We start from the raw sequence: 22,284 nt of genomic DNA on the forward strand, positions 1-22,284 counted from the left end.
AACAGCATTCACACTTCCCCCAAAACTGAACTGTATTTTAAAATATGCTCTTTATTTATTAAGCTCAAGATAATAATGACACCTCTCTTTCTTGCAGGTTTCAACACCTTTGATTTTTTTTTGTCTTAGTAATGGAAGACAGGTCTTTAAAACCTGTATGAACAGTAAAAAAAAAAAACATATTAAAACAAAAATAATAATAATAATTCAACGAATAGATGCACCTTCTGGTATAAGAATCTTAAACATGCAGTTACTTTTAAAGCTTTCCCTGCCTGGTGTGCAAGTACAAATTGTCTACACAGGTTATTAACATGAACATTTTCCCAGAAGAAACAAATTCTTCTTTAACTATTTTCTTTCCGTAATTATTTTGTCGGTTTTTGTTTCTTTGTGGTTAAATTAAAAATATTTCTGTTTGGATGGAGAAGATTTCCTCCGTAAATTTAAAAAATAAAACTGATAGACAACAATAGTAGATTACCGTTGAGTTACTCCGCCCTCTAGTGTCCAAAGGTTGTATGTTGAACGCAGTATGAGACGTCATCAAACATGCGCAGGCGCGTTGAGTCGGCAGAATTCAAATCGGACGGCGGTTCGTTGAAGCTCACGGAGTAAAACCTCAAAACAAAAGTAATTATCGAGGATTTAATCTGAAAGAAGAGAAAAATGACGAGCACACTAAAAGGAATCACCCTGAAAGGCAGCGCGGAGCTGGTGGCAGAGTTTTTCTGTGAGTTTTTCTGTATTTAGTGAATTTTTAGCAGCTGATTTCATTTAAAACGACTCCGACACGCAGGCATGCAGAGCTAATGTGCTAAAGGGCTGTACAGTCAGCGAGAGCTAAGCTATCAAAAAAAAGGAGATACTAAACCAGTCAGAGTAAAACTACTCAGCCAAACATACCGACGTTTTTCTTTTCGTCTGTGGATAAATACTAGCTAATATTTTTAGTGAAAACCGTAACTTTTCAACTCTGACGTGAACGCAATGAAACGCACAGCCCACTTTGGACCTCACGGAGAAGAAACTTCCGCTCTACGTTATATGTGTGTTTCGTTTTGTTGTTATGTGTAAACAGATTTTAGACTTTACAATTTCCCGAGAACTGTCAAGAGAATATAGCATCACATCTTTAAACTAATTTCCAGGTGAGGTTTGCCAGTTGTTGAACTTTCAGAGCTGACCTAGATAGCAGACATTTAGAGACTGCAATACACTGCAATTTTGAATAGAAAACCTTACGAACCATCACTGTAACAGCTGTTACGACACGTTTAATTTTTACATATCGTATCAAAGCAAGCGTACATCATTGGTAGTAATTTAACTTCTGTACCAAGCACTGTACGAGACATCGAAAAGGCTAGCAAAAGTGAAGTGTCCTACAAAATCATATCATTTTAAAAATGTGTTCAAATGCACAAGATCAAGAAAAGCAGTCATATTTATAAGAACAACTTGAAAAGATATGATTCTAGGATCCCTTCAGATATTCAAGTCTTAATCATAATTTTTGACATTCAACGTGATTGAATAACAACTGTTTATTTACAGAAGTAGTGAGGCTCATTACAGCTTTAGACCCTAATTTCCTCCATAAAATCACACCTTTATCCTTATTTTGATCAATGCAAAATGTACTTACAGTCTATTTTTAAATGTGGGTGATAACAATTTTCATGTTTGCATGTCTTTTCTCTTCGTTAGATTTCTTGGGTAGTGATGAATTTTCAAAGTAGACCTATGTGGTTGAGTCTTCCTGTTTTGATTTGTGAATTTAAAGCTGTACATTATATGTTATCTCAGTCCACTTAATATGAATTGCAGTTCATAAAATCTCCTGTCATTTATTTTTCCTCTCCTTCCATCACAGCGTTTGGAATCAACAGCATCCTGTACCAGCGGGGGATCTACCCTCCAGAAACGTTCAGCAGGGTCACAAACTATGACATGAGCCTCCAACTCACCACCGATCCCAAACTGAAGAACTACCTGACCAACGTGGTGTCTCAGCTCAAAGGTACGCCGGTGCACTTTTTCTTTGTCTCACATCGGGCTTTCACAGAAATCCATCGCTCAGTCCTGAAGAATATCTACTGTGTATTGTGATTCCCGTGGAACGAAGCAGCAGAAAAACACATTATTCTGAAGTTTGTCTCACGTGTCTTACCGTGAGGAGAGTTTTCTGTTGGACTGAACCGGGTTTGTTGTGTCTCAGCACTAGGGCTGAACAATTTTTGGAAAATAATGTAATTGGGATATATATATATATATATATATATATATATATATATATATATATATATATATATATATATATTATTTTTTTTTAACCAATATTGCGATTGCGACTTAGCATGCCATTTTTTATTTTTTATATTTTTGGGGGGGGGGTTATCTTGCACATTATTCACTTAACACAAGCAATAAACCGTTCTATAGTGTGACCAACACAACAAAGGATAGTGTAACATTCAAACAATTTTTTCCTGTTTGCCAGGCCTACATGTCATGTTTACAAATAACATACCTTTATTTAACTAATACAGTCACAGTAGAATATTGACTGATTGATTTCACTTATAAACTTGTAATAAAATTATCATTAATTACCTTAAATAAAATCAAAGAAAGGAACAAAGCACTGCAGAACAGCAGGCCTATTTTGAACAATAAAACCAAAAATAAATATGAATCCTCTCGTCTATGGATCTCACATAAAATACAGTGCAGAAATGTAAATAAGACCAGATCTCTGGCTCAACCACTGAAATATGTCAACATGTGGAATGCACTTTTTTATAAAATAATAAAGAAACACTGTGTGAACATAAATTTAAATATTAAGTGTATAGAAATCATACTAATCTCTCATCAGTAACAAAACACAAACTAAAGTAAATGGACTTTAATTTATTCTGTTTTTAAAATTGCAGCCTTTGCGATTTGAAAATTGCATTCTATTACATTGCAATGTCGGTTTAAATTCGATTAATTGTTCAGTTAGCCTGAGGCTACGATAAAGTTTATTGCCTTTGTGTCAATGCTACATGTTAGCGGATGTATTCACATTTTAAATGAATGAGTGGACAAGAACATGAAACAGAAGTACAAGGCTGATTTAGTACTAGCACAAAGACTGTACTGATGGTAATGTATAACCTTCTACATTTCACATCATCCTGACTTCCTGCAATCATCTCTCTTGGAGTCTGTCTGGTAAAAATGAAACATTCAGGACATCCAAACATCCAGGTGAAAAATGTCCACAAATGCAGCTCACTTAAACTTACCAGGAAATTTCCCAGGGTTCTGTGCAACATGTATGTTAATATGTCAAGCCTCACAATTTGGTCTGGCTTTACTTTTTTAGCTTTATTGTATAGCAAAGGTATTCTACACTGTTTTCACAGATCACTAAACATTTGCTAGTTTAACTTGGTCTGAGTCTTCACAGATTATTTGCTCATACAACAGAAAAAATAAGAAAAGTCTCCCTGCATAGCATTAGTAAATAACTAAACTTGAAGTGGTCACGCCCCTGAATTGAGAGCTGAGACTGTCCTGGGGTCATGTGGTATGAAACTTCTGTTTAAAATGTCTAAATCTGTAAAGCTCTTTTCACTTTTTTAGACAATGTCAGATGATACGAAGCTGAAATTCCGATTGAAAATGTCCAAATAATTTTCTGGTGCTAATCTGGTGTCTAATAACTTCATCAAATTTCTGTTCCTGCTTTTTTGTTCATTTTAGGCTCAGCAAATATACAAACATGACTTCTCTGTTTCTGTTTATTGAAACTAAATGTAATCATGAGCACAGGAAGGTAACTGATGACAGAAATGAATTTGAAATGGTTGTCTCAGGCTCAAAGTCTTTCTGTCCTTTAAACATTTAAGTTTGTCTGTGTGTGTTGCAGAGTGGCTGTTTGAGTGCACTGTGCAGAAGCTGGTGCTGGTGATCACGTGTTTGGAGACCAACGAGGTTTTGGAGAGATGGCAGTTCGACATCGAGTGTGACAAGTCAGCCAAGGAGAGCAGGTCAGCCATGCCACTGTTAACATGTGCTTCAAATTTCACTGCTTTTCAGCAAGGCTAGGGTGACTTTTCGTTTGTTGCTGGAGACTTCTTTCAAAGCTGTTCCTGTTTGCTCCGCAGTGCTCCCAGAGAGAAATCCATTAAGACCATCCAGGACGAGATCCGCTCTGTCATCAGACAGATCACAGCCACTGTCACTTTCCTGCCGCTGCTGGAGACGCCATGTGAGGATCCAAATCTGTGCTCCTTATTCCTCTAACACACTCTTTCTCTCAGATTATTAACCCTTTGTCCCCTCCCTTAGGTGCTTTCGACCTCCTTGTCTACACCGACAAAGACCTAAAGGTTCCTGAGAAGTGGGAGGAGTCTGGGCCACAGATCATTGACCAATCAGAGGAGGTGCGTCTTCGCTCCTTCACCACCTCCATCCACAAGGTGAACAGCATGGTGGCGTATAAGAGGAGCGACTCGGCATAAACCTCCACATCTCCTATCCTGTACATAACACCAACCACAGCCCCTCGTAGTCGTCTGTAGATTTTACACCTCTCTGTCCTACCTCACCGTCTCTGTCCTGTATTTTCTTCCCTGTCCTCTGGAGAACAGGCAGCATCCTGTTGCTTAATGTGATGTAAATATTTCTCATAAAAAGCGATGTGTCTGTAAAGAAAACCATAAAAAGCTTTTCCTGATGTTCCTCTCTTCTGTCTCTTTTAGAAGCTAGTGGTTTAAATGTTGATCTTTTATACAATATTGGAAATAAATGCCCTTCATGAAGGTTTCTCTTTGTGGTGTATTGTTTTTTTCCACCAGCAGGTGGCAGTGCAGATTAAAACCAGCTTGAGAGTTTTTACAGAATTTTCTGTAATGGTGTGTTTGCAAAATTAAGAAACACACACAGCTGAATATCACAGAATATTTTAAGATCAAACCTTTGGCATGTTAAGCTCCTTTTGCATCTGTTTCTCACTTGTGAAATTTTTTTTTTATTTTCAACACCAACACAAACTTTAAACAGTGTTAAGCCAAAGACCACACAAAATGCAGCCTGAGTTCCTTCAACCTGTCAGGAGTAAATCTGAGTTCCTTTTCACTCATCTGACTGCTAATGGAATTAATCTGAGTATATAATCCAGACAAAAGCTTTCTATTTTAATCCTTTCTTTTATTAACAAAATATCTTTTTGAATTTTCCAATTTAGAATGAGACTAGACCAGACTCATTTTTAGCAGTCAGCTGTGAAAAAACTTTTCCTCAATGTAACTGAAACACAAAACCAAACACAAAAGTCTGTTTTTTAGTAGAAGAAGAAGCTTGAGGAGAAACATTAACGTTTCCTTCTTTTAATGGTGAATTGGTCCTATCGTATCACAACAAGGCAGTGGAAAAATCTAGACCTTTTTCTTTATGAAAATGCAGGCCCAGTCTTTGGCTCCTTTACATTAGGAAAAAAAACAAACATTACATTTCAGATGTCGTTTGACAGAGGTGTTTCTCAGAAAGGTCCTTCAGAAAGCAGATGAGACTTTTTAAAAGTATGAAAACTACATTTTTCCTCTAAAGACTCGTGTGCTTTGATAAAAGGCTGACCGTACAATATAGAAACTCTAATAAATATATAAAACAAAATAAATATGCAATAGTTACGACAATGAGTGAAAAACGTTACAAAAGACTCAAACTCTGGTACTGTGTGTGTGTGTTTGTTTGTGGTGTGTAGTGTGACATTTTAACAAAACTATCAACATACAGTGACACTAAACAGTTTATACATACATTATCTGTAGTCTCCTGTAACGGTCCAGACTCACATGGATCAACATCCGAACCATTCAGCTGAAATCTCACTGCCTGTGAGAGCTTGAGTGTGTGCGTGTGTGTGGGTGTGTGTGAAAGCCACTCTGTGCAAAAATAACATGGTTATGGTAATAAATATAGCTTAGTGCTGACTTGTATTCTCTGCGACAGACATGAGGACAGTGAGGACAGACGGACAAGTCTCACAAAAGTTCAGAGGAACGAGCATGACCTCTAAAATGAAGAAACTCATTTTTACAGGAAAAGATAGCTTTGTGTTTGTGTCTATAAAAAATTGGGTCTTGTTTTTGAGGTCTGTATTTTGAGATCTGATGTGTTGACATGTGTAAGTCTGTCAGGGTGAGAAAAAGAGGCATATTTATAAAATTACACCATGGACCGCATTAAGAATGGACAACATGCCTCGATAGACACTGACATGTTAGCAAACGAACATTTTTCGATGCTTTCCATTCACATTGCATGTTATTTCTCCTCACAGTTTCATGCTAATTTCCTGAAATGTTGTGAGACCGTGCCACATGGTGAACCCTGCGTGAGTGTGTTGGTGAAAGCGATGCTGTGATCACACCAAGCCGTTGACCGGACCCTTCTCACACTCCTCGGCCAAACACTTCCAATGCTGCCGGTTCTTCTGACATCCCTCCAACAACGGGGAGCAGTGCTCCGACATTCCTGCCAAAGTCTGACACAGACACAGAGATTAGACTTGACTTAGGAATAAACTAACAAGCATAGATTTAAACATTAAACTCCTTCTGAACTTGTGTTTCTTCTTCTGGATACAAGCTGACAGCATCTTCTTGTTTTTGAATTTCCTTGCAACTGAATTTCACAAACAGTCTAAATCTCTAGTTTTGACAATCTAACAACAGTGTGATTGCTGAAAGTGTTGGTAAAATGTCCTTGTTTTGATTTTTCCTTTCCCTGGTACTTTTACTGAAGGTCACACCATATTCTTGACATTCTGATGAGAGAACATCTTCAATTGCTGCTGTTCCAGCCTAATTATCCTCTTCAGACATTTGTCTGTTCCCATGTCTTCCCTGACTCTCCTTTTGCCAGTGAATGACTCAACAGTTACCACAAGTGAAGCCAGTTCAATTACCTCATATAACTGAGTACAGATGGCATCAATAAAAGACACTTGCATGCTGGGAATTTTATCTCTCTTCTCACGGTTCATCAGATCCTGAAGAAGAAAAAAAAACAGTAAAAATCTTGCAAAGACAAAAAATTCAGTTTTATTTTATTTAATTTTTGACAGATAATATGTCTTCTTAAAAGACAAGGGAGAGTCTAAAGCATGTAGTTAATAAAGTCTATAGGACCCACAACAGATCCCTGAGGCACCCCTCAGTTTGCCCACAATAAAAGAAGTCACTCCAGAGCCCCACAAAGTGCCAGGTCAAGAAAAAAAGTGGTTGCAAATCTGTGGGAACAAATTTGTACATGGCTTCTCTTAAATTTGAAATTATATTTAATTTGTTTGCACAGATTATAAACTGGCTCGGTTCTTTTTCGACCTGGCCCCCCAGAGTGTGCCGTAGTCCCCTCTCAGTGCACTTACGCTGGGCTCAATATTCAGCTCTCGTCGCTCTTTGTCCCCCTGCTCAAAGAACTCAGTGGCAACCAGTTCTGCAATCTGCCAAGAGAAACAGAGATTAATTAAATATTTGATTTCTTTCAACCTTGAGTTGAAAAACTTTTTTTTAAATTAAATTGTAAAAACAAGATGTCAATAAATAAATACACCTCTTGTTATCACTGACATAGACTGACTAAAAAGTTAAAAGCTCAACAGAAATGAAGCCAAAACATGGTACTCCTCCTACTGACTGGATGAGGTATAGATATATTTTAAAGAAATCAAAATATGCCAAATAACAAATAAATGTTTGTTAGCTAGATTTCAACTTTTCATTTTGATGTCTTTTTATGGGCCATTTGATTCTACCTACAGGGTGGGCCAGAAAGATTTACCCATCATATTTCTCTATTGTTTTTGTGCTTAGCTTTTGTCCTAGAAACTCAAAATTTTGGGTAGTTTCTCTCAAAAAGCATAGCTTTTGATGTACCTGAGTTAATTTCTTTACTCCTAATGATTGTCGAGTATCGCATCGAAGGGTAAGTGCGACCAGATTGTGGCCTTAAAGGCGGCTGGACTGACAACAATGCAAATCATGAAAAAGGTGAATGTTTGTCGTAAGACTGTCTACAATGTCATGAAACGATACAAGGAGACTGGCAATACCACCAGCAAGCTAATCCCTGGAAGAAAACGTTCAGTCTGGACCAAAAGGGTTGTTGAGATGGTGAGGAAGAGAATCCAAAGGAATCCTCTAAAGGAGCATGAGGGCAACAGCAAAGGAAGTGAACATCTCAAGAACTTGACTGAGAAGAATCGTCAAACAGGATCTTGGACTGAAAGCACTAAAAATGCAACAAAGACAACTGATTTCAGCTGCTTCTAAGAAAAAACGGCTTGACAGGGGGAAAATGATGCTGCAGGAGATCCAGAGTGCTGCAGACAAAGTCCTGGTTTGGTCTGATGAGAAGATCTTCACCGTTCAGGCAGTGGTCAATTCCCAGAATGACAGGGTTTATGCACATAGTGCACAGAAGCCAGCTGGAGTCATGGTGTGGGCTGCTGTTGCTTCTGATGGCTCAAAGTCTCCTTTGGTCTTCATTCAGGAGGGTGTGAAAGTGACCAGCCAGGTGTACCTTCATATGCTTGAAGAAAAAGTGTTGCCTTGGTGAACCAATGCGTTTGGAAACCAGTATGTCTTCACACAAGATGGTGCAGCAGCTCACACATCCAATGTCACACAGGCCTGGTGCAAGCAGCACTTTCCTGGCTTCTGGGACAAGAACATGTGGCCTCTGTCAAGTCCGGACATCGATCAAATGGACTTTGTGATCCGGTCTATCCTGGAGAGGGAGGTCTTAAGAGTATCTCACAGCAGTGTCACCGCTTTGAAGACAGCTCTGATGAAGTCATGGTCAAAACTTGATGCTGGGATAGTGCGGTGCTCATGCCAGGCAGTGCCAGGTTGTCTCCAGGCTATGATAAAGGCAAAGGGTGGCCATGTTTTGGATAGTGCGGAAAAAATGATGGGTAAATCTTTCTGGCCCACCCAAAAGAGCTATAGGCCTCTGCAGCTCTATGTGCACCAGATTATCAGTGTAAAATAAGATTAGTAAAAGCAAACACCAACACAAGAGTCAGTGAACTTTCTATAACTGAGTGTCTGCTTCAAACCCACACAAGAATCTGATCTGCTGTGGACTGGAGTATTTGGGAGTGCTGTCAATGATCCCTGCCATCATAAGTGGCTCTTTCTCTACACTTCTTTTCCCTAACTTGGTATGAACTAGTGTCCAGATTCTGAATATCAAATATAACAAGGGGTGAATCGAGGGTAAAATGAGCCAACACTGCTGTAGTGTGACCCCAGTTTAAGGTTATGCTTTTTAAACTGAGCGTGCAGTTTTCTCTGAAAACAGGCCTATAAATACTTGTTAGATATATCTCTGGGTCAGAAAGGGGTTTGATAGCTAACTGTGCTTAACCTCAGAATCTCCCCAGCATTTCTGTGTCAGTTTGAAATCCATTAAAACCCTTTTGGCTGCTTTTAGGAGAGGGGAGACCGTGATGCTTCTGCTGCCAGAGTCAACACTGTCAAACTGTGACTCTATAAAACAACTTAAGGAATAACAGGATGGACTGAAAGAAAGCAAGAGAAGCGTTAAGGATCAAGCAAAAAGAGTCTTAAAGAGAAAGTCAGAAAGAAAGAATTCAAGATGAAAACAAAATGGGGTAAAAAGAGGGAGAAGTCTGGCAAAAGGGTCGAAGTCAGTCTAAGTTAATGTTCTCCATCTGTTTACAGAAAAGAAAATAAGATCTGACTGCTGCCCGGGGCCCCAATCATCATCAGTCAGTATGTGTGTGTGAAACCATCTGCAGTTCACTGATTGAGTGTGTAATCAAGACTCAGTGTTACAGACCTGCAGGGGGACCCAGCACAGAGAAAGAGAGAGTCTATTATAGCGGGCTAAAATGAACACTTAGCATGAGGCGAATGTTCGGCAGAGAGGCTAATTAAGCCTGTCTTTATTTACTTACCCTCACGTCTGTCAAAGCACTGAGATTTGAAGTCTGCAGAGCAAAGAGGGTTTAGCTCGCTGTGAAAACAACTTTAGTGGTACTGACTGATTCTTCAGACGTTCCAACAACAGCAGAAAGAGCTGCTGCTTCGTTTGGGACAGCGAAAAAAAAACGGTTGTCGTTGGAGGATGCTTGGACAAACTTTAGCCAGGATTTCAGAGTCATCAATAAGTTTAAGTTTGCTTCAGCTACAGAACACTAAAGGTGATAAAAGGTGAGAGAAACTGTTCTGATGTTTCATCTTTTAGAGGACACAGAGGAAATAATCTCTCCTTTAGTGTTGGTGGTTAAACCTCACAGTTTGATGATCAGATCTCGATGTGTGTGTGTGTGTTTGCCTGTGTGCCCATATTTGCATGTGCTTGTTTACCTACCATCCTCAATGTTTTCAGAGGTGTCAGCTGAGGACAGGAGCACAGCTGCTCTTATTAATGAGCACTCACCTGTCAGCACACACAACCAAACAAACACACAAACAACAGTGTGTGTGAGCCTGTCCTGACTTTCTCTAAACAAGGTGCAGACTACAGCGGAGGTGAGTCAGGACAGGAAGGAACAGTTCTCAGAGACAGGTAAGGTCAGGTGAGGAGAGTGTGGAAGAGATATCTGGTTCATTATCAGCTTTCCTCATGTTTTTCATGCTCAGGAGTTAGAATGGATCGTTAGTAGGTCTTGTTGCTGTATAGAGGCATAGAGTGCCTGACAGCATTATATAAGAAATCAAAAAGGAGGAGGACTCTTCTGTCAAGGAGAAGGGGAGTATCTTAAAATACAAAAACATGCACCAAGCCTTGCTGTGCAAAGCATACTGGGATAAAAGAAGGCTGTTGGCATCACTTTTTAACACTCGTTCCTCATTAGATCACAAGTATGGGTATAAAGAAAACAGTGGTGCACCACTGAGTTGATAAATCTTTTGGAGTGCTGGTTTTACTGCAAAGACTTCAAGATTTGGGACAAGAATCTACAAGTGGAGTATGGCATCAGTAGCCAGCAGAGTAGCAAATCAGACAAGGCTACACAGCTGCACAGAAACTGCACATTGTGGACTTTGCTGAATGCAAAAGAAGTTTCCGCTCAGGATCACAATTTAAAGCTTCTCAAAATCAAACTGCTTCTTAGGCAACAGACACACTGAGGTGCAACTGAGATTATATGAAAGTCACTGCACCAACCTACAGTTGACCTTTATAAGGTAAGAAAATAGATCTTTTTACTAACGTTGCAAAATTACGGGAATCAAAGTTCAATTCAAAGTTGGAAACTTTCTATTAGAGTTTTTTTAATCAATTAACTGCATTTACCTTGTTATTGAAATGTATATATATTAAAGGTCCCATATTATGCAAAAATCACTTTATTAAGTCTTTTAGTGAAATTTGTGGGTCATTGGCTTTCCTCCCAGCCCACAAAATGAGATATTTAATGACAAAACCTGTACTTAGTAGTGCTTGTGAATGTAAAATCCTGACCTAAAACAAGCTATTTGGATTTTGGGGATTTGCCGACGTCAGCGATTCCCATTTTGACCAATCAGGAGCAAGTCTGACCTGATTGGTCCAACAAAGCAGATACCCCCCCACCCCCTCCCCGCCCACTCCCCTCCCCACTGCTGGAGAGAAACCTCTCCAGCAGCGGGGAGGAGGATGCTGAAGTTGAAGAGCCATCACTGCTTTGTTTTTGGCTGTAAACAGCCACATAGTTCCATGCACAAGCTTCCCATCTCGGAAGAAAACAAGACTGAGTGGCTAGAGTTCATTTATCAAGGAAATGTGCCAGCTACACTCAGTAAAACTGTGCATGTGTGTGCTAGTCACTTCACGGCTGACTGCTTTTCCAACTTAAGACAGTACAACAGAGGGCTGGTGAATAGACTGGTCCTGAATCCAGGCGCATTACCAACCATCCACCAACAAACCTCTGACCCTGGAAATGTGAGTATTTTGAATGCTGTGTGCTGTGGAGCAGATGTAAGAGCTTTTCCTCAGTGTCCCCCCTGTCTCTGTGTTAGCTTCAGGATGCTAACTTTAGCTGCGGTTAGCCTGTTGTTTTAGCCTGTAATGTTACGGTAAACGCACTTCGCTGTTTTCTTAACGCTCTGAGCACGTGGCGCTGCTCTCAGTGATGCAGAAGAGTGGGACGGTATCAGCGGTGGCTCATTTACATATAAAGGTCACGCCCACTAAATCAGAGCGTTCTGAACAGAGGGACTATGAGAGCCTGGAAACAATGCTGCTGTGCTTGATTTATTGGCTTTTTGGACCAAAACATGTTAATATCATTTCATGAAGACATCAATGATCCATATTAAACTGCAGAAAAGGAGCAGAATATGAGACCTTTAAACGTTTTGGTTTGTTATTACCAGACATGCAAGTAAACAAGTCCAAAGCAATATTTTTGAAAGACATTTCTCATTGAAAATTAATTTTCATGGAATTTTTTTCTTACTGGGTAAGAAAAATAACATCTTGATGAGTATTAGTTAGTTTAACTTAAATGTGTCCATTACATTCAATTTGCATTCAGCCATGTTGTTTCAACAAAGATCATTTTTACCCTTTTTTGCACAGGCCAGGGCTTGGTGATGGCTGAGATGTCACATGCAGTCATCAGCATTGACCTGCAAGGGGAGACACATCAACACACACTGTTATAAACAGGTATTGATAGGAGCACAGAGCCACACGATGTTGAATATTGATGATGTAGAATAGAAAATTAGTCTACTGATGCAAAAGTTGTGGCAAATACTGTTTCAGAAGTTTTAAGAATGAGGAAGACCTTGGGGGTTTGGATTTTGCAGTTTTTTATGTCTGTTGTTTACTAAGCTGTGGCTGTCAATGTCCCCACTTTAACTCTGATTCTGATGTTTTACTGTAGCCTGTGTGAGTTGGCACTAAGTTCTGAAGTTCTCACCTCAGTAGGTCTCTGTGATTTTCATCCTCCCAAATGAACTGGCTGTTCTTAGTGAGCTCGAAGAACTCCCCCCGCCTCCTGAAAGCACACACACACACACACACACACACACACACACACACACACACACACACACACACACACACACACACACACACACACATAATGACACAGCAGATAATGATCCTCATATTTAACCGACTTACCTCCTCTGCCACCCACTGTCTAGACCGAGAGAAGGATGAGATAACAGCTGTAATCAGTGAGCGTGATAAGTGGAAAAATGGAGCGAATGAAAAACAGGAATAATGACCGATAAATTACAGCGAGGAAGAAGGGCAGACTACATTAGACTCATTACACCAACTGAGAGATGGAAAAATTTACAAAATTCAAGCAAATTTTAATTTCAACAGATGAGGTGAGGAGAACAGGCTTTAACCTTTAAAGGAAAGTTTATTCAGTTAAGCATATTTATACCTCACAATTTAAAATAGGAAAAGGCAAAAACTTGACATAGAACACAATGTTCTGTTAGCTGAAATTGCGTTGATTCTTTGCTGTAGTCTGATAATCATCAGTTAGTTTAATAATAAAATAATAACAAAAATCAAAATTTGGAATAACTACACACCTGCCTGCTTCTGAGAGACAGCCCCCCCCTTCTCACAGACACTCCCTGCTTGTCCACATGCAAAACCTGAGGTGATGGGAGACTACATCTCTCATCTCTTTCATGCATATACATAAAAAGCCAAGGCAGGAAGAGCATCAGCAAAGAGCACTGAAGTACAGAACAGAGCGAGTATCAGTGACAACACATGTGACACCCATAAACAAACGGGGAATAACACTGGGGTAGATCAGTAGGTCCCATATTTTACAATCTGTTCTCCAAAAACAAAAAAAAAATGAGAAAGAACTTCCTATTGGAGCCTTTAAATGACAGAAAGAAGCAATTGCAGACTGACTGATGGACACATTTGGGTGAAAGCTTTGTTATATTTTCTATCTTTAGAGCTGACTTAAAATAATTTTGGTCTGTGTGACTAAGATAGCCTGCCTTCTCTTCACTTGGCCTGTCTGTCTGACTTCCCTGCACGGTCCCTCCTCTCCACTCAGACCAGCATCTGGGCTTGACGTTTGGTACCTACTTCATGTACAGTGCCAGGTCTGTGGCCAGAATAGCTCCTTCGATCATCTTCAGAGTGGCCTTGTACTCATCCAGGGAGAGACCGCTCAGGATCTGGTTTCCCTGGAGAGACACAGAGTGAAAATAAAGAAGCAGACAGTGTGTTAGTGCAGGCACAAGTCTGTAAAAATCCTTCAGAGTGCATAAGCAGAGCCCTATCTAAAAACACTGAACATAACCCACACAGCTCTGAGTGTTTATTGGCATATCTGTTGACCCATTATTCCATGTCTCTTCCAGTTCGAGTGCTGCAACAAAGGGTGTGTTTGCATTAATGCTCATCAGCCTGCATGAGACCAGAGCTGCAGCAGTGTGTGCTCATGATTAAAGTCCGTGCAGCAGAGGGGTTAAGTGGAGCCGTGGAGCTGGGAGTGTATTTAGAGTTTGTTTTGAGGCCATAAAGATCAGAGCAGGCTGTAAGTCACTCTGTTTTTATGGAGCCATCAGAGTCTTCTTTGAAAGGTCAGCAGCTGGAAAATGAGCAGAATGGGCATAATAAATAAGATGGAGAGGTATCCAGGACACTGCAGCAAGCAGGTAACAGCATTAAGGTCTATGACTGGGCATTAACACAGCGCTGAGTCCCTGAGCAGGAAGCATCGGCATCCCTCATGTTGACTCATAGTGAACTGTGTGACCCAGTTGAAACTGCTTTAAGTGCTGATTATCGTTTTATGTGGCGAACACTTAACTGTGAACATTTTAAGGAAAGGTTAATGATGTAAATTGACTCATCACATGATTATAAAGTCTGCTTTTTGAGTTATAAAGACAGAGAAAATGCAGGTGGACTTAGTTTTATCAGAGCAGGTTGAGGCAAATCTTTCAGAGTCCAAAAATAAAACTGGGTTTAAGCGCAGAGGTCACAAGATTTAAACTCAAGTTTCATCTATGAACAGATAGAGCACAGACTCCATCATGGTTTAAATTTAACAAATGAACATCAGATTAAGATTGAGAGTTTCAGCTCTTCATAAAAATATAACTGGGGTTATCAATCCAGTTTCAGGGTGACTCTTTGCCTCAAAGTGGAGTTGCCCATTGCTGGAATTAAAGAGAAATGCAGGTTTCTGGTTTTAGTCTCATCTAAACTTGTCCAGTTCATGTGGTCCGGGGTGGACAAGTCCAATCTATTCTAGTTGAATCTAGTCCAGATTAGTCTATTTTACTTCACCACAGTTTAGTCTGGTCTGGTCTGATCTGGTCTAATCTTGTTTTAGTCTATTGTTGTCTAATCTTGTCCTATCCTGTCTTGTTTAGCCCAATCCAGATTTGCTTATGTGGTCAGGGGTGATCTAATGCATTCTAATCTCATCTAGTCTAGACTAGCTTGTTTTACATTGGTTAGATTGAATTTAGATTTGGTAATCTAGCCCAGTCTAGTTTTGTCTAATCGTGTCCTGTCTTCTCTAGTTTAGCATACTCTAGATTAGTTTAGCATGGCTTGGTTTAGTTCAGTTTAGTCTTGATTATTTATTTCAGTTGAATTAAGTTTAGATTTAGCTAGTCTAATCTTGTTTGAGTCTAGCCTAGACTTCATCCTGTTTTATCCTGTCTCATCTAGTTTAGCCTAGTTTAGATAAGTTAAGCATGGCTTAGTTTAGTTTAGTTTAATCTTGGTTATTTTGTCTTATCTTATTTAAGTTTAGATTTGGCTGGTCTAATCTGGTTTTAGTCTAGCCTGTTTCATCTTGTATTACCCAGTTTAGCCTAGTCTAGATGAGTTCAGTTTAGCTTACTTTCATTTAGGTAGATCTGGTCAGAGACAGTCTGGACTACATTATTCTAGACTTGACTAGTTTAGTTCAGGCTAGTCTAGTCTGTTTTTGTTGTTGTTCTTTGTTTTCATTTTTTGTTTCGGTCTAGTCTTGTCTTATCTTGTCCTAGTTAAGCCTAGTCAAGATTATTTGAGCGTGGCTTAGTTAGCTTAGCTTAGTTTATTTTTTGGTAATTGTTGTCACCGGTGGTCTTGTCTAATCTAGTTTAGATTGATTTAGTTTAGTCTGATTAAGTCTCATCCTATACTGTCTCATCTAGTTCAGCCTAGTCCTGATTTAGACTTGATTTAGTTGCCCCTCCTTTATCTTCCACCTGATGCTGGTTTTAAGTGAGATCAACTTCCCGTTTGTTCCCTGTGGCGTTTTTCATCGTTTAATTTAAAAGATTTGAAGACAAAAGCAGTGTCAAACTTGTGGGTTCACTTTTGAAGTTAATTTGGCACGCTTAGTTTTTTATTCTGTCTTCAGGAGGCTGTCACACTGAACCACAACCTACACCTCACTTCTTACACAGAGCACAAAACTGCTCTGGCTGTTGAGGCCAGTGACCAAACGATGAACACTTCCAGGTTCTTTGCATTTAGCATAATTACTAGTGCTAATTTTGCACCTGACGTTACTTCACACCCAGTGCCCACATTATCTCCAGTGGACACATTGGACTTCACTGTGTGTGCAGTCAGGCAAAAACGTGGCTCAATGCTATCTTGAGGGTGCAGAAAACACCTGTGCCACAGAAAGACAGAAACCTGGTCTGAAGTCCAGAGACAGAAGCACAGTATGTTCCTGATATTTAGACAGAGTAAGCTACCCACACAGCTTTTCTCTTTTTGATTAACACAGAGACAACAAACCTGCAGAAACGTAAAAATGCGCTCCAGGAAAACTGGTGCCAAGTGACCTCACCTGTCATAAATTACACGCCAGTCCTCTTTGTGGCTTAGCTTATACATTTGTGGATTATCAAAGTGGGAAGCTAGAAAGCTGCTTGATGGTGACTTCTTCTGACATAACCTTAGATACACCTTAAAGAGGAGGGTATTGTGCTTCCTTTTGGTCTTTTATCTATCCCTCTGGTGTCCACCTAGCTCACAAAATCCCGATTTTTCTCCTCCTGCCATTTCAGAAAACCCTTACTTCAGCCTCTCTGTGAAACACTTAACTCTAGCTGCTGTCTCTTTAAGGCTCTCAGCTCAATAAGCCCCTCTGATTGGCCTGCCTTCTGGAGGATCTGCATGGATTACAAATATTTTGAACATGTCATCTTTGCAGATTTACTACTTTTAGTGGTGAAACAAAAAGAAAGAAAGAAAATCTGCAAATAGAAAAAACTCTGTTCTGCAGCTTTTTGTATTTAAGAGGCAGGGAGAGGTTGCCAACTCATGAAGAGTTCAACGGAGACAGACTTATTACATTACATGCAAACGTTGTTGATTTATGTGGTCAGCATTTCAATGACATAACAGGCCCACAACATCAATTCTTGTTAAGTTTTCATTAAGTTAAGGCAGTTCCTGAATCATTATTTTCTGCAGTGATTTTTGGCCTTGTCATGGATTCTCTGAAAGAAACAGTACACAGCCAGCCTGTCACTGGATTCATGAACACAAATGAAAGAATACCTCCTGCTGAAGGAGTGCAGCTGATCTGAGACCTGCTGTATCAAGTGTTGGACAGCATAGAGCTTTGGAAGTCATCAACACTTTGAAGTATTTCAGGGTCTGGCAGGGAGCCGTGCAGGGACACCAGGACAGGAGGAGATGAAACCTCTCTGTGTCGTCTACTAACAGCTCGGCTGCTGCATACTGAATGAGCTGCAGCTGTGAAAGGGCGGCTAATGTCATCATTTGCATAACGGAGAGGAGGACCGGAGCTGTGGAGTCGCCGAAGAATAAATGTGTTCAAGAATAATCAAATAAATGTGAATTGTAGACGGTAAAACAAAGTGTCAATAAATAAAAAACAGAATTGTGATCATCTTCAAAATCGTCTCTCAGTGCATGTACCGGACTGTTGAGGATCATGAGGCAGTGGTCGAAGTGGTGATGCTCCATGGTGGAGTGGCAGTAGAGCTGAGCCAGTGGGTGGTCGCTCCTGGAAACACACACACACACATGCACAGAACATTATATACAGTCCGCCCCCACACATGCATATACAATCAGCTGTATAATTATCTGACTCACCTCTGTATGTAGGAGTTGTTGACTCCTCTGTGGTCTAGGTCGTGGCTCAGGGTTGCAATCATCAGAGCCAAAACCTCCAGATCGCTCAGGTAGTTCTGTAAGGAGATAGACAAGTGGAAGAAATCAGAGGGAAGATGGAGGAGAATACACATGCTGAAGAAAATTTAACCACAGTACAACAGCTTGTTCACAGACAGAAATCTGTAACCACAACCAGATCAAACAAAAGCTTCCTGGTTGGTTCACTCGTTGTCAGCAGGGCTCCAGTGTAGCTGATAGATTCAGACTTCATCAGAAGGTAACTGAAACTATTTTAGGTGGATTACTTCTGGACTATTTCAGGATTTTTTTTTCACATAATATAGAATAATCTAGCCAACTAACCACAATCAATTGCTGCAACAATAAACTTCAAACTTAAACAACATTCCGTAGCTAGGGCAGAAAATTTGCAAAGTGCTGGGTCTGAGACCTTCTGATTCATTCTGCACCTGCACTTAATGGCAGCACCTGCAGTCAAAAAACTTATAGCACTTTGTTGCACTAACAAGGTTTTCCTTCCTGTACTTATGTTGTGTTGTCGCTTTGGACAAAAGGGTCTGCTAAATGAAACTGTAGAACTGTGGATTAATGCATCCATTTTTTATAGTTCGAATGAGACAGGAAAGGGGTCAGATCTACATGAATAAGGAGAAAGATTTCTTCTTTTATGACACGTGTAGGCTTTGAACTGTCAAAATGTATTAAAAAATAAAGACAATGAAGATCATTTTCATTTGATAATGCACACATAAAAATCTGAGTGAAAAAGAATTATACGTAAAAAAGTTTTCAAAAACCAGGTCATTTTGCCTTCTTCCTAAAATTTGGTGACTGGCATTGCAACCAATCATATCATCCTCACCAGTGATCAACTCACCTGTAAGCGCCCTGACTTGAGCAGGGCGAACATGCTCTGAGCCGTGTTGAAGGCATGTCTCCAGTTGTGATAGGCCACGTTCTTCCTGTAGTTCTTCTTCACACTGAGCACCCAGTGACACAAACTCTGCAGGAGAGAGCAAAGCAGAAGTTCACCGTCTTGACCACTTCTCTACATTTACACTTCACACTCTTGAGTAAGGCATTATTCCATTACAGAACATGTTTCTCTGGACTTTATGAGAGCTGGAGGCAGCATAGTTCATTAGAAGTCAAATAAATTTGTGTGGAGGTCAATGACGCCTGAGCTGGGACAGCTATCTGTGTTTGTCTGGTACCCCGTTTCTTAGCCTGATTTGAATTCATCTTAAAAGCCTAATATGCAAATAAAAGTGTTCCTTACTCACATATAAAGTAAAGCTTTACATGTACAGTAAATCATCAAGAGCCATTGAAAAAAACATCCACACGGACATTTGATCAAACCTCACTAACAACACACACATGTGACTGAAACTTAACGAATCACACTTAAGACTTTTGTCTGTAACACATACGGGTGTTTGAGGTGTCCAACCATCCATTACCTCTGCAGTTTCTCCAACCTGGTGTTTTGGTCAGTGAAAGGAAGCTAGGGATCTGAAGTATTGCACTACAGAGGGGCCCTGTTTGAAACATGGCAAAACTAAATGCATTTGGCATAAAAAAGGCCAAAAAGAGGGGCTTAATGGTGTTGTGGGGGTTAGCACTGCAGCCTCACAAGAAAAAACGTTCTTGTGTTGAACCGCAATCTTAGCAAGAACCTTCCTGTGCAGAGTTAGCATGTTCTCGAAAGCCCCGTTTCCACCAAGCAGTCCGGTTTAGGTCAGTACAGTTGTGTAGGGGTTGGCTCTGTTAAGACTGGTCCTGTTTGCGTTTTCACATCCAACCATGCCCCCTAGTGGTAGGCAGCGTGTAAGCTGAATACTGATAGCTGCATCAGTTACATAATAGCGTGATGCCATAGCAGCGTGACACAGTGTACCCCGCTTATAATTCCAATGAAAAAGAAAAACGCAACAGTAAACAAAAAGCAACAATTGAAGACAACCAGCTCATTTGTCTTCTTTGTGATTGTCATGTGGCTCTTTGATACAAAGTGGAACCCCTGCAAGACGAACCGAACTATACTGTGTGTGCATAGGTTCTTTCCTGCTTCCTCCCACAATCCAAAAACAGGCTTGGCTGTTTTGTTGCAGGTGTGGATGTGTGTCTCTTTATGTAAGGCCTGTGGTAGGTTGGTGACCTGTCCAGGGTGGCTTCATTGCCTTGACAGCATTCACGTCAGATCTCATCCAGATGAGACTCTAATGTTACTTGAGGACCGGCAGGAAAACTGCTGCTTGAGTCTGGGTGAAACTTTGGCGTTCACTGAAGCAGCCTACCTTGGAAATCCCAGGATGTTTTCAAAGAGTTTGTGCATACAGCTCATGAGCAGGGTGCTACAATGAAATCAGATCAGATGAGGTCAGGGCTCGACTGTCAGGATGTTTAGCTTTTGTCAAAATGCAGACTCGGCACGCTGCCGGCTAATCAATGCTCTCTGCTGCGTTGTTCTCTGTTTCTCTGCATGTTCATCAGGAACACACAGGGAGCTCAAATCATGTTCCATTTTCTCCTCAGGATCATTACACTTTGATTGTAATGAATGACTGCAGCTTTTAATAAGTCAGAATAGTGGGAATTATGTCGTGCAGTAAACTTTAACACCATGGGCAGTGATGCTCTGGGGTGAGCAATCAAAGGCTGTCTTTATGAGGCCGCTCTCTGCAGACACTCTGGAGGTCAGCCACCGACACACAAGGACCTCTTCAGGTGAGCTGCTGAGGATCAGAGCCAAACCCGCTGAAGAAAGGGAAAAGAGCTGGCGCCGAGTGGAAAGGGCAGAAGAAGAGTGAGGGGTCTGAGGGGCGCAGTGATAGAGGCAGGGGGATTTCTGAAGGGGGTGCATTTAAGGTGTGTGATGCTGTGTGGTCTCTGAGAGAAGTGCACAGGCAGCTACACAACTGTTAACTCACTCACTGATGAATGCATTCAGTGCTCCTCCATCACACACACTCACACTCACACTCCTTTGAACGACCATTGCCACTGACAATGAGATCATTATCGTCAATTAATGAAACAGGAATCTGCTCTTGACCTGCACAGAGAGCAACAATAAAAAGGTCATGTCAGGACAGAGTGGTTGCTGTTTTCCTTTGTTGTGGTTCTTCCTGTGTTGCCATGAGACTCTGAACATAATAATGTTTTGCTGGGATGTAATGCAGGCTTTGTCTCCGAAGCAATAAACAATTTGGCTGTGTGTGAAGAAAAGAATCCATTTGCAAACATGGATAAACAACATACTGAAAATGATTAACTCACACCAATGTGATCAATCTACAGTGGCCCTGAGAGCTCAAAGCAAGGCGGGACAATTATGATTAAATCAAAAAGACATCATCATTAATTTAAAAACATGTTCGACATCATAACACATTGAAACCAAGAACCAGGAACCAAATCAATCACCTCAATGAGAAAAACACAACAAAGATGAAAACACATCCAGAACAGCATAATGTGACACAACACAACCACAGAGCCAGATACTCACAGGAACAATACAGACGGGTCAACTAAAAACACACAACCATTACACAACAACACCAAATGCAGATAATAGAAATAATAACAAAGCTGAATACTGACATGAAAGCTACACTGCATGTGACTCCCCACAACAATTTAACAACTAGTAAAACAAAAACAACAAAAAAAGAACTAAACTGCTAAAACTAAAATCTAATCAAGTGTTTGTCTTCTTGTGGTCTCAATCCTCTTATTAGACTTAATATGAGCCACAGGCATCTGACAAGTCATGAAAAATGTCTTATTTCAAAATACTAAAAGACAAAAATTCAACTGAATTGCCTCTAAGGGATTAAAGATTCTGCTAAAGGGGTAAGAAAAAACTAGGGATGTGTATTGAATTAAGCACTTTTATAGGTACCGAACAAATTCTGTCGGTAGTATCGAGTACTGATTCACATAAAATCAACTGGTTCCATGTTTTAGTACCTAAACACATTCTTGTGACTGTGAGGGAGTGGAAAAGTAGGCAATTTTCCATGCTGGCCATGAACACAGCATTGCAAGTTTATATATTGAGAAATTAATTTTAAACTGGAAGACCTTAAAATTTTATTGTTTAGCAAATTAATATGTTTTATCACAAAATGG

General features: G+C 40.2%; 2 protein-coding genes across 4 annotated transcripts in view; one reads left to right on the top strand and one right to left on the bottom strand.

Moving 5' to 3' along the window:
* The first annotated feature begins 545 nt into the window (after positions 1–545).
* Positions 546–4,826, top strand: mad2l1 (MAD2 mitotic arrest deficient-like 1 (yeast)). The gene is made up of 5 exons (XM_074662027.1): positions 546–733; positions 1,877–2,023; positions 3,923–4,043; positions 4,161–4,264; positions 4,345–4,826. Exons 1-5 carry the CDS (start codon positions 670–672, stop codon positions 4,515–4,517), a joined length of 609 nt encoding a protein of 202 aa, XP_074518128.1. The 5' UTR covers positions 546–669; the 3' UTR covers positions 4,518–4,826.
* Positions 4,827–5,281: 455 nt separating this feature from the next.
* The window catches only part of pde5ab (phosphodiesterase 5A, cGMP-specific, b), a 94,345-nt gene continuing 77,342 nt past the window's right edge, over positions 5,282–22,284 (bottom strand). For 2 of the 3 annotated variants that reach the window (XM_074661784.1, XM_074699428.1), the window contains exons 14-22: positions 19,022–19,147; positions 18,103–18,197; positions 17,923–18,010; positions 14,101–14,201; positions 12,947–13,024; positions 12,587–12,650; positions 7,430–7,504; positions 6,968–7,051; positions 5,282–6,544 (exon numbers count right to left, since the gene is read on the bottom strand). In XM_074661784.1, the coding sequence (XP_074517885.1) occupies positions 6,425–6,544; positions 6,968–7,051; positions 7,430–7,504; positions 12,587–12,650; positions 12,947–13,024; positions 14,101–14,201; positions 17,923–18,010; positions 18,103–18,197; positions 19,022–19,147 (831 nt within the window). In that variant the 3' untranslated portion in view covers positions 5,282–6,424. The remainder of the gene's footprint in view (positions 6,545–6,967; positions 7,052–7,429; positions 7,505–12,586; positions 12,651–12,946; positions 13,025–14,100; positions 14,202–17,922; positions 18,011–18,102; positions 18,198–19,021; positions 19,148–22,284) is intronic. The other variant, XM_074661783.1, reaches the window with a different exon arrangement.

The sequence above is a fragment of the Halichoeres trimaculatus genome, unplaced genomic scaffold (assembly GCF_033239565.1).
Source record: "Halichoeres trimaculatus isolate MK-OKI-2021-1 unplaced genomic scaffold, fHalTri1.1 fHalTri1_scaffold_22, whole genome shotgun sequence".
Classification (NCBI taxonomy): domain Eukaryota; kingdom Metazoa; phylum Chordata; class Actinopteri; order Labriformes; family Labridae; genus Halichoeres; species Halichoeres trimaculatus.

Bases quoted from the DNA above. Each gene is read 5' to 3' on its own strand.
- mad2l1 (XM_074662027.1), top strand. From the start codon at position 670: ATGACGAGCACACTAAAAGGAATCACCCTGAAAGGCAGCGCGGAGCTG. The intron at 4,044-4,160 runs GTCAGCCATGCC...TTTGCTCCGCAG, and splicing joins AAGTCAGCCAAGGAGAGCAG to TGCTCCCAGAGAGAAATCCA. The intron at 4,265-4,344 runs GTGAGGATCCAA...CCCCTCCCTTAG, and splicing joins GCCGCTGCTGGAGACGCCAT to GTGCTTTCGACCTCCTTGTC.